The sequence below is a fragment of the Ctenopharyngodon idella genome, chromosome 6 (genome assembly GCF_019924925.1).
Source record: "Ctenopharyngodon idella isolate HZGC_01 chromosome 6, HZGC01, whole genome shotgun sequence".
Classification (NCBI taxonomy): Eukaryota; Metazoa; Chordata; class Actinopteri; order Cypriniformes; family Xenocyprididae; genus Ctenopharyngodon; species Ctenopharyngodon idella.
In genome coordinates, this window is record NC_067225.1 from 805,691 (window position 1) to 817,884 (window position 12,194).

Sequence of the window (12,194 nt, forward strand, 5' to 3'; positions counted from 1 at the left end):
GATTCTTAAGTATCAGATAAAATGTTCCATTTACATTGTTTCACAAGAGGAAAAAATTGAGTATTCAGCCATCTTAAAGGGTTAGTTCACCCAAAAATGTAATTTCTGTCATTAAGTATTTACCCTCATGTCATCCCAAACCTGTAAGACCTTCGTTCATCTTCGGAACACAAATTAAGATATTTTTGATGAAATCCGAGGGTTTCTGAACCACACATAGGCAGCAACGTCATTGCACGTTTTGAGGTCCAGAAAGATATGAAAGACAGCGTTAAAAAAAGTCCATGTGACTACAGTGGTTCAACCTTAATATTATGAAGTGACGAGAATACTTTTTGTGTGCAAAAACAAAACAAAAATAATGACTTTATTTAACAATTTGAACTGTTGTCATACTCAGTTGACATAGTTAACGAAGTGCAGGCTCCGTGTTTGTCCATGTTTGTCCGTTTGGACGTTTCCTCGGATTACATCAAAAATATCTTAATTTGTGTTCCGAAGATGAACGGAGGTCTTACGGGTTTGGAACGACATGAGGGTGAGTAATTAATGACAAATTTCATTTTGGGATGAACTAACCCTTTAAAAAGTCTATTTCCAGTTCACTGTAAGCTTGGTCCTGTATTGCGCAGAGTTCCTCTGAAACCCTTCACCTTCCCTAGCTCCACCTATCTAGATCTGCTACGTGATTTATGTATGCCTATTCATGCAGCAGCAGCTTATCTTGCATGCTCCCAGCAGCGTTGCTGTGCATCTTTTGGCAGTAGCAAATCCATACTTGAACTGCAGCAGCAGCATGTGTAGCAGTTCTATTCTGCCATTAACTTTGTCATATCCATTAACATGCTGAAACTATTCAGAGAATTGTTATGATTTAAATAAAAGTATAATTGAGATTTTATTTATTTTCATGGATATGTAATAACATCAGTGGCATCACTAGGTTTTCTGGGCCCCTTGCACAGTTTATTGGGCGGGGGAACATTGTGGTCCAACCCTTTCCCTCAATATCTCTTGGACCCTTTGTATTCAGTCCCACTTTTTTTTTCCCCACTAGCGATGGCCCTTAACATCAGTGTTGTCTGTCTTTGATGTTGCAATTGGTGTTTTCACCTAAAGACTAATTATTTGTCCTTGCTTAGGTGGAGGTGGAGTTGCTGCACCTGAAGAAAAGCCCAGTAAAGAGACTCCACCACGGGGATTTCGTGAGCTTAAAGAAGCCCTAAAGATTTTAGAAAGTTTAAAGAACATGACTGTTGAGCAGCTCTGGACCGGATCACCAACCTCACCCACTGCCGAACCATCAGCTGCAACTGCTGCCACAACCCCCGCTGATGCCAAACCCACGAAAGAAAAACGCTTTCTGGATGATATTAAGAAACTTCAGGAAAACCTGAAAAAGACTCTAGACAATGTGGCCATTGTAGAAGAAGATAAAATGGAGGCTGCTATAGAGGAGGAGAGGGTGTTGGCGCCAGTACTAGCTGAACCACAGACGCCTGTGCGTTCTGAGTGGCCTAGTGACACACCAGTTTTGTGTCAGCAGAGTGGAGGCAAACCAGGTGTCACTTTCACCAGTGCTAAAGGGGAAGTGTTTTCCGTTTTGGAATGGGCCCCAGGTACATACTATACACCAACATTTATTTATTTATTTATTTATTTCATTTTAATAAACAAAAATAACATTAGAATTATTGACTACTTACTACTGCATATTTTCATGAAAGTGCCTTCTATGTGAACAGTAGATTATTTATAATAGAAATTGTCACTGAAGTGGTATCTTCTTGAATAAAAATCCTAACAGCAATTTCATACAGCACGTTGTCTGAGTTTTATTCTAGAAGCCATCTAAAAATGTCTCCTCTTTCTTGCCATAGACACCCACTCTTTTAAAAAAATGGAATTCCAGCCAGCAGAAGCAAAGAAGTTCTTTAGCACTGTAAGGAAAGAAATGGCCCTGCTAGCCACCTCTCTGCCCGATGGCATCATGGTGAAGACTTTTGAGGACAGAATGGTAAATTTGCCTTGCACACAACATATTTATGAACTTTTTCTAGTATTTTTTGTTTTTGTTTTTGCATTTAGCTTATTTTACAAAGTATGGAAAACAATTCTGAATCAATTCCATCAAAAGTTCCCCTTTTCTTCAATTAACCTTTCCTGTTGTTTTCTTTAGGATCTTTTCTCAGCTCTCATTAAAGGCCCTAACCGCACTCCCTACGAGGATGGACTCTTCCTCTTTGATATCCAGCTTCCTAATATCTATCCTGCTGTTCCTCCTCTCTTTCGTTACCTTTCTCAGTGCAGCGGACGACTTAACCCCAACCTCTATGACAATGGGAAGGTTTGTGTCAGTCTTCTCGGCACCTGGATTGGAAAGGTGAGCTGACCTACTTTCTGTTCTAATTTTTGACTGATACATTTCTGATTTTGGACTGCACTCCTCTTTGGTCATTCTTCTTTGTTATCATGTTGGATGACTTTATTGTTGGATGATTTTTGTCCTTTCAGGCGGTCATATCCTAAATTAGTTAGTTTTACATGACCATTTTCTAGCTCTCTGACATTTGGAATGAAATGGCCCATTTTTTTCCTATTTTACCTGCAAGACTATAAATAACATGTTATGAGTGACATGTTCATGTAGCATTAGTAGAAACTTGAGTTCTGAAAGTTCATGTACACGCATTACATCAAACTCTTTTACTTCAAAAGATTAATTTTGATTATTTTCTTGACCACAATTTGGCTTTATCACTAAATCCTCTATACTCTTAATTGCATTGTATGATTATTGGTCAATGCTGACTTGTGATTTTTGTAATGTTTCCTTTCACAGGGTACTGAAAGATGGACCAGCAAATCCAGTCTACTGCAAGTGCTTATCTCTATACAAGGTTAATTAAAACTAATACAGTATAAAACATGCAGTATATATTTTTTGGTAATTTTTCAACCATTATTTTGGTTGAAAACCATAAGAAATCTTGTGATTTGAGTGCAGCCCTACTCCTCATTTAATATCATCTACATTAAAATGATAGTTCATCTGTCATCATTTATTCACCCTTATGTCATTCCAAAACTATATTACTTTTTCTCTTCTTGGAACATATTTTTTTTTTGGTCCATACATGGTTTCCAATTTTTTTTTTTTTTTTTTGTCTGTGGAATAGTAAAGAAGATATTTTGAAGAAAGCCAAGTCATACAGGTTTGAGATGACTTGAGGTTGAGTAAATAATAACAGAATTTTTATATTTGGGTAAACTATTCCTTTAAGTATCTCTTTTAGAGTGTCAGTCTTTTTTTCTGCCAGTCACCCAAAAATGAAATTTCTGTCATTAAGTACTCACCTTCGTGTCGTTCCAAACCCGTAAGACCTTCGTTTATCTTCGGAACACAAATTGAGATGTTTTTAATGAAATCCAAGGGTTTTTTTAATTTTTTTTTTTTTTATCCCCCATAGAAAGAAACATAATTACCATCATTCAAGGTCCAGGAGGTATTAAAGACATTGTTAAAATAGCCCATGTGACTACATTGGTTCAACCTTAATGTTATGAAGCGACAAATGCTTTTTGTGCACAAAAACAAAACAAAAATAACGACTTTATTCAACAATTTCTTCTCTAGAAAGGAGAATACTGAGCCGGCGTTCGGACGTAAACACAGAAGCGCTGAACTGCGTTCACTGCCTCAACTGCATATGAGATTGACAGGGTTTAGAAGAAATTGTTAAATAAGTCATTATTTTTTTGTTTTTGTGCACAAAAAGTATTCTTGTCGCATCTTAACGTTAAGGTTGAAAAACTGTAGTCACATTGACTATTTTAACAATGTCTTTACTACTTTTCTGGACCTTGAATGACTGTAATTACATTGCTTTCTATGGAGGATAAAAACTGGATTTCTATGGATTTCATCTAAAAAAATCTTAATTTGTGTTCTGAAGATGAGTGAAGGTCTTACAGGTTTGGAACAACATGAGGGTAAGTAATTAATGACAGATATTTCATTTTTGGGTGGACTAACCATTTAAATGTAATTTTACATGTATGATTTCATTAGAAGCACTCTTTATTTCTCTCTTGCATTGTGTAAATATTATTTCTCCACCCCTTCAGGTCTAATCCTGGTCAATGAGCCATACTATAATGAGGCTGGCTTTGATAGTGACCGGGGACTTCAAGAGGGTTACGAGAACAGTCGCTGCTACAACGAGATGGCACTCATTAAGATGGTGCAGTCAATGACTCAACTTCTCCAGCAGCCTGTGGAGGTCTTTCAGCAGGAGATCTGTGAGCACTTTGCTTGCAGTGGCTGGCGGCTGGTCCATCGGCTGGAGTCCTGGCTAGATTTGGATGGGGCAGTGACTGACCGTGTTTCACGATGTGGGGTTGGCAGCCTCCATGCAGAACCTCTGGAGGAGATCCCCTCAGCTCTGGCCCACAGCAGCCCAAGCAAACAGGATGTGCAAAGTGAAGAGGAGCTTGAGGACTCAGGTCTCAGTCCTTCCACAGTGGGGGCCAGTGTACCTCCTGGTTCAGGTGGGCAACGGGACCTGAGCCAGAACTCTGAGTGTGATAGCTCAGTGGGGGGTGGTGCAGGATCAGAAATACCGGAAGGTTCTGAAGTGGTGTTGGGTTTTGTGACGTCTCAACAAAGTGTAAAACCATGTCAGGAGTCTCAGCCGACTGTTAGACCAAAGAAACGGAGAAAAAGCTATCGCAGCTTCCTTCCAGAGCGCAGTGGCTATCCAGATATTGGATTCCCACTCTTTCCTCTTTCCAAAGGCTTTGTAAAGAGCATGCGTGTAGTTTTGCAGCAGTATCGAGCTACTCTCACAGCTACTGGTGTTCCTGAATACCCAGAAAACAAATAATTGCCTTCCCTTTTTTCTTTTCTCCCTCTTTTTTTTTTCAACACACGAGCTGTGTTTTTCCCCTTTGACCTTGATCCTGGAAGTTTAATCTCCTCATCAGGCTGCAGATGTTCCCAGCAGCCTTTGTTAATTGCGTTGTAGTGCATCTTTAGTTGCTTTGTTTGTTGCCTCTCATTGGTCATGGGGTGGCAGCACACATTATTTGTTTGTATTAAACAATGTTGAAGTTTCATATGCTTCTATATTGTTTCCCTGACAACAACTCGGCCGTCACACCGCTCTCTCAGGGAAGTATGGACAGATGTGAAACATTAAGAGATACTGAGGCATGACTGAATCTTTTGTTGTGTTGTGACTTTTCAAGATTTGTGGTTATAAACCGTGCCAGAGGGATACTCCTATTGGTCCTTGGTGTTGTCCTTTGCTACTTTTTTTTTTTTTGGGGATGGGATTACCACCAGACATACCACATATTGATTTGCACAATTTGAAGGAAGTTTGCTTGCAAAAAAAGGAGTAAGGATGAAGTTTCAGATCAGGTGTGACTTTTAGTCCATGGTTCATCAAATAACTATATTTCCCAGCATGACTTGCTCTCTGGTCCATATTTCCAGTGCTGCTTTATACATTGCAATGCTTTTCAGTCTTGATCAATATCATCATTCTTTTAAAGGTGTTGGTGACTTGCTTTTTGATCCAAAAAAGACAAAGTTGTACAACTGCCCAGTCATCTATACTGTACAGATCCTGATCATTCCTGCTAGTGTTTTGCACCGAAATCATATGAAAGTTGAGTGTCAAGTTTACATTTAAAAGACAAAAAGCAACCAGACACACTAAACTACTCTGACTCTTAAAACTGGAATCTAACATCTCCTTTCCCTCTCCCACAACAGAAAAAATTTCAACTTTATTAACTAGTGTTCTCTGTACAGTATATTATTTACAACTTTTCTTACACTTTCACCATAAACACATATATCATAAAATCCAGTTTACATATTTGTAAATAACCAGTGGGACTTATCTTATGAGGCAGGTTAGTCTTCTATACATGTGAAAAGGAAACCAGAGTCAACTAATCACTAGGCAGAGGGTTTTTTTTTTTTTTTTTTTTTTTTTTTTTTTTTTACATTTTGAGCTTTGCCTGCATGAAGGTCTCTGGTTTGAACAAATGAGTTCCACTGTTCCCATTTGCAACTCTTTCCTCTGTCCAACATTGTTGCCTTAAAACTGATTTCAAGCTTGACCCTACGTTCCTTTTTTTTTTTTTTTAAACTGCATTGTCATTTTCTGTTAAGGGGCCCAGTTGAGACACTAGTATGACGGAGAAGCATAAATTTTACTAATTATTTTCACAAGCACAATCCAAGAAGTTATATTCTTTCAACAACTGTGAATTGGTTCATTTGTGCATATGCTTATATATATATATATATATATATATAAATATATAAAAAAAAATTTTTTGTTTGTTTTTTTTTGATACACTATTTAACCAACTTTTATTCCCGATATCATATGTGTCTTTGTGACGATTTAGATGCTGTGATTTAGAAGCTTCATGTTAATCCTGGTGCTGTGGTTCTCCAGACCACTAGGAGGCAGCAGACTAGTTTCAGAGCGAACAGTTCCAACCTCACTCTTTTGTTTACATCAACATCAGGCCAGCTGTAATTATAGCACAGCCTACAGACACAATCTGTTTCATGTGCTGTTCCTCTTTGTGATGCAGTACTTGAGAAAAGTGCACACAGCTTTATATGGCTATGGAGTCATCAGGCTGTTTTACATTTAACAGATCCTCATAATTTTCTTAGTTTTGCACAAATGTGATTGCACATAATTACACTTGTTAGCACTGGAAGGCACATCATGTTTCTTATGTTGTGAGTTGTGAGCAGCTGGCTTGGGCTGATTGGCAAATGTGTAGATGTAATATACTGCTGATGTTTTTCTGCACGTTAGCATTTAAGTCATTTAAAAGACAAAAAGAAATTTCTGGCTGGTGACTTTGTGCCATCTTATATAAGAAATTCTCATACATGTTTCCATGCATATGTCGCTAATAGTAAGATATTTTTGAGATGTTCTAGATAAATTGATTTTCTACTTGTTTTCTTTTGAATTTGTAGCTTATTACACTTTGGCATTTGGAGAAAAATAAAGGCTTTATCAAATTGTTTCATATGCACATTTGCTCAGTTAACAGAGATTAAACTGTAAGTCTCTCTTCCGCTTTAACTCTTTCACCAGTTCAGCCCTCCATGACTCATTTTCAGTACATTTCCTACATTCAGTACTGAAATGTTAAGCTAAGTTTCAAGCGAGAATCAGACATCAACCTTAAACTAGGAAGTGTTTTCTGTGTATGTGTAAAATACTATGAATTTAATCACACTATTATGAAGAGAAATAACAGCCAAAGCATGTAACATGTTGCTTTAAGCCTTAACGGCTACATGAGACTTGACTGTACAATGTAAACATTTCCACAGTGGCCTGTATTGGTAAACTAATAAACATGATTTGTAGCCTGAATCCTCTGTACAGAAGTCATGACTATAGAAATATATAAAATATATAGATTATATATTTAACAGAAAAGTGAGTCCTAATTGGTCATGTGAATGCTTGGGGTGTATCATGGAGTGTGTGTTGTATTTTTTTATTATTATTATTATTATTATTACTATTATTATTATTATTATTATTATTATTATTATTATTATTATTCTTTTCTCTTTTTTTTTTTTTTTTGCTTCATTTGTAAATTTGTAAACAATTTATTTTGGTTGCATTAAACAATGTAAAAAGTGAAGCATTAAACTTTGCAAGCATTATCCTAAATTATCCTGTTTTTTTACCTAAGTATTAATTTATTTTTTTCAGGAACTGATCATCTATCAGAAGGAGAAACAACATGCATTTAAACAAACTTTTATTAAAAAAATAAATAAATAAAAAAGAGAGGTGCTACCTCTTTGCTTTGAACTTCCAATAGAAAAATTTAGAGTGGAAAAATAGATTACTCAGATCATATTAAATTACTTTAAACAGTAGAATATTAGTCAGCCACCTATTCCAAAAACATGGCATTGAGCAACAAAACTGCTCTGACAACAAATTTGAACTTGGTTGTAGTATTGTTAGGATACATTGCTTACTTAAAAAGATTCCTCAATCCTATCAGACAATCACTTAAACTTTATTCTCTATCCCCAGCATACTGTTTAGCATAGTCATAGACTTATATGAATACATGTATTCATACTCTGACTTACAACAATCAGATGTATTTTAGAATAATATACAACCATTCAGTAGTACTGATGCTGATTTAACTATAAGGCACAATATCTATTTTGAAGCATTTATATCTTAGTACATTGTTTGCATAATTGTGCACTATAAATCGATCAATAACAGTCACAATCATTACTCAATAATACTGAATATATTTTTGGAAAGGAAAGTTCATATAATGCACACTTGATCAATAATTGATAGACAAATCAGTATATGCATACAAATATAAAAAAAACTCAGTCCAGCAGCATGCTTAAAGGTAGTTCACCCAAAAATTTAAAATCTGTCATTTTTCTCACCCTCAAGTTGTTCCAAACGAAAGAATATGGGTAACCAAACAGTTGATGGTTCCCATTGACTTCCATAATATGGAAGAAAAAAAAATACTACGGAAGTCAACGGGGCTCATCAGCTGTTTGGTTACCGACATTCTTTCTTCTTTCACAAAAGAAGATATTTTGAAGAAACTCATAGTTTGGAACAATTTGAGGGTGAGAAATGACAGAATTTTCATTTTTGGTTGAACTATCCCTTTAAGACAAAATTTGCCATAGTTGTTGCACTGCAGCATAACAGAATAGTCAAAATGCGGCCTGCCCACAGACCAGGTTACTTAAAAAGGTCAGTAACCTCCCTTATACAAATATGCTTAAGGTACTGATAACTGAGTCTCTTGGGAAAATCAGAAACTGATCGATTGTCAGAAGAACAGCCCTGCCTGCAGGGCAGCATGTACTAGTCAACAATTTAGATGGCTTATTACTGAAACAGCTGCTGGCAGATTACTCTTTATCCTGATAGACTGTTGGTAAAAGCAGTCTTGTCTTAATGATATTCAGTATCTTTGAACACTTTTAACACCAGTATCTTTTAACACTTAAGTATCTTTTAACACTTAACATGTCAGAATTTAATTTGACATTAAGACTAAATATAAGAGATGTTTGATAATGCAATCTTTTTGCCCTGCAATTTTTTTCAGAATTCTGAAATCAGAAATGTAAATTGACTATTAACCCTCAATGTTGTTCTGTCTTTTGATTTGATTTAAGTACTACAGCGCAGGGGAATATTTTCAGTAAATAACTTGAATTTCATTCAATCACAATTTTGTTTGTCACATTAAACAGCTATTTTATGGTTTCAAAAGACTTCTGATGCAATGCATTTGCCATATAGGCTACTTTTATTTGTTATTTTGGAGCTTGATTGACCCAGTCCCTACTTTCATAATATGGAAAAGAACAACTCTGCCAGCACCATATCCATTTTGTCACCCAGCTATGAGTCTTGCCAGGCTGCCATGAATTTGTGCCTGCACCGGTCCATAATCTACCAACTCTCCATCCACAGTAATGATCCCTTTGGGTGAGTATGGTTCAAGACGCAGAGCCTTCACTTTAACATAAACCACATGAGGGCAGTATGTTCTAAGGTGGCCTCCTTTTTCCATAGCTAGGAATAGGTGCAAGAGAGATCTGCAAGAGATGCCTGCCTTCACGTAGATCAGGTGAATTATGCCATCATCGAGTCTGGAAGCAGGTGCAGCAAACATGTCTTCTGCAAGATGAGACTGATACATGGCCACAACTACTACAAAATCCTCATCTTGAACCACTGTCCAGTGTCCTGGTATTGGATGGTTGAGGGGGTGAGTAGGGAGTCTGTAGGACCAAATACAGACACAGGTGATGGATTAGTTTGCTTTGACTTGGAAGCATTGTTGGAGTTGCTGGAATTTTGGAGACTGTGAGCAAGTGAGTCATTTGAAGAACAGCAGGTATCAGAGTTAGACTGGGGCAAGGTGTTCTCTATGGGTAGGTAAGCTAGTTTTCCCCTATCTTCGTGATGCCACACGAAAGCAGGGTTCCCACCATAAATCGGGCAGCTCCCACATGGTTATACTTCTCACTTTAAATGTCTACATCAGCCACAACGCCCCAGGCCAGAGACAGGAAGGAGAACAAGCATTGACTGGAAGCCATGCAGACAGATGTGAGGTCCAGTCGTGACACTAGTCCTTTACATAACAGGAAGCCCCAACTGACCAGCAGCTCTTCACTGGACACAGCTTGTAACCTGGAAAACAGCCACAAGGCACATCAGTCACCACAAACCTATGAAAAAATCTATTAATCAGCTGCCAGAGAACATCACAATAAGTGATCACAGTCTGGTGAGACTTGGATAGACTTCCATATGGCAAGAGAGCTTTTACCCCAAAATTGATCTCAGATGGCAAAATCATGGCCACAGTTGTACAGTATGAACCTGGCTTATAATCAGACTGGCTGAAAGGTTTGAGCACAATGACCTGTTAATCAAGCTCACTGTTTGGATGGATGCAGGATTGCTGTATGCTGACGTCACAAAGGACCACTTAAATTATTTAACCAAAATGCTGATTTACATGTGCTTTTTTCCATGTGCAGGAGTCAATATATATATATTTTTTTTTTAATCAATTATTTTTAAAAAAAATTATCTTTTTTTTTTTTTTTTTTTTTTTTTTTTTAAATGTTATTGAATTAAGGGAAAAAAAATGTGTGTTAGTCTCACAACCTTGCAATTTAGCTCAGGGCTAAATAATGTTTGGAATTATTTTCTCGCTCTTTGTTCTGAAAAGATTTGCCTAGTGCTGCTCTGTGGAAAACAGGAGGGGCAGAATATGGAGAGCATATTATAGCATCTTTGGAGCAATTTGGGTTTGCTTAGCTGAGTAATGACTTAAACAATGACTTAGTGACATTGATCCAAGAGGCCTGCAAGCAAGCAATTTGGATAAAGAAATTTCCCAGATGTGCACATCTGCAGCCCTAGCTAATAGCTCCATACAAGCAATATATGAGCTGTGGAAGGTCATACCCAAAATAGTGCTGTATAGAGGCTGCCAGTGCATTTCCTGAGCCCCCCGGAAGCACTCCCAGAGGGGTCTGAATAGCTTGTTCCCAATCCTCACGCTCCATCAGTCCATTCACCACCTGAGAAAACATTGGGTGCGTGTCAGTGACAAAGCAGCCAGGAGTTCAATAGACAATCTCATGGACTCCAGGTTAATAAAGGAATACTATGCAAATAACACTTCAAAAAGGATGCATGTCAACTGTCAACAATAAATGAAGGTCAAACAATACTAAAATGTTTGGCAGAAGCAATTTACACTAAGTGTACAAAAAGGAAGATGCTATTTACAGTAAATAGTATAAATAGTAGTATAAAGTGTAAATAGTGGAAGGTAATTCGCAATTTGCACTCATAAATAGACAATGGCAAAATATTCTGAGACAATTTGAATTTTTAACTCAATGGATTAAGGAGTGTGTCTGAAAACCTTGTCAGCCGCCTGCCTAGATAGCTATTTTGGGCATCTAGACAAACTCCGGATGCAAATATAATAGAAACGAGCTACGTAGGAAGAGCTGTGCAGGTAAACCTCACTCCCCTTCCCCTCAAGAGGAGCGTAAGCAACTATGCTAGAGGTGTGATCTTTAGTGTCCTTGTTAGCACACCCATCTCCTGTCCCGGTTAATGCTGGTTCGAATTCCATTTGGAGTGGCGCGTATAGGACCAGTTACACAAACACCGTCTCAGAATGTAGATAGGTGACTGTTTAAATGACTGCCAATGAACTTTCTCCCTGATTCACAGTCACAATGCTTGGTTACAAGAATATTTTGTATAAAAATCTGCATTTGTGATACATGGCACTGAGTTTGCTTAAAAAAAAGGATTGTATCAGATACGAGCAGGATCAGCCTTGACTCATCTATAGGAGAAGGTTGGGCAGTGCCTAACTCTAACTCCACTTGAAAACATAGACCTGCATTCTGCAACAAATACTTTTCAGATTTTATAGACTATTTTAAGTCATAAAGTGAGTTGGATACATTACAATATTGTGTATGGTTTTGGCAGGCAAGTAGCCTACGTAATACAGATTTTCGGTTTCTGAGAATTTTGGTTTCAGTGGGTGGAGCATTTACGCTCCTTGTATCTCAG

At 37.4% G+C, this 12,194-nt stretch overlaps 1 protein-coding gene and 1 pseudogene across 1 annotated transcript in view; one reads left to right on the forward strand and one right to left on the reverse strand.

The window, feature by feature from the left end:
• The window catches only part of ube2o (ubiquitin-conjugating enzyme E2O), a 31,114-nt gene extending 23,687 nt beyond the window's left edge, over positions 1-7,427 (forward strand). Inside the window, exons 16-20 of the mRNA XM_051895849.1 lie at positions 1,143-1,619; positions 1,881-2,017; positions 2,180-2,383; positions 2,843-2,900; positions 4,129-7,427. Coding sequence (XP_051751809.1) covers positions 1,143-1,619; positions 1,881-2,017; positions 2,180-2,383; positions 2,843-2,900; positions 4,129-4,886 — 1,634 coding nt within the window. The 3' untranslated portion in view covers positions 4,887-7,427. The remainder of the gene's footprint in view (positions 1-1,142; positions 1,620-1,880; positions 2,018-2,179; positions 2,384-2,842; positions 2,901-4,128) is intronic.
• Positions 7,428-8,073: 646 nt separating this feature from the next.
• On the reverse strand, positions 8,074-11,594 carry LOC127513812 (sphingosine kinase 2-like; annotated as a pseudogene).
• Between the last annotated feature and the right edge of the window lie 600 nt (positions 11,595-12,194).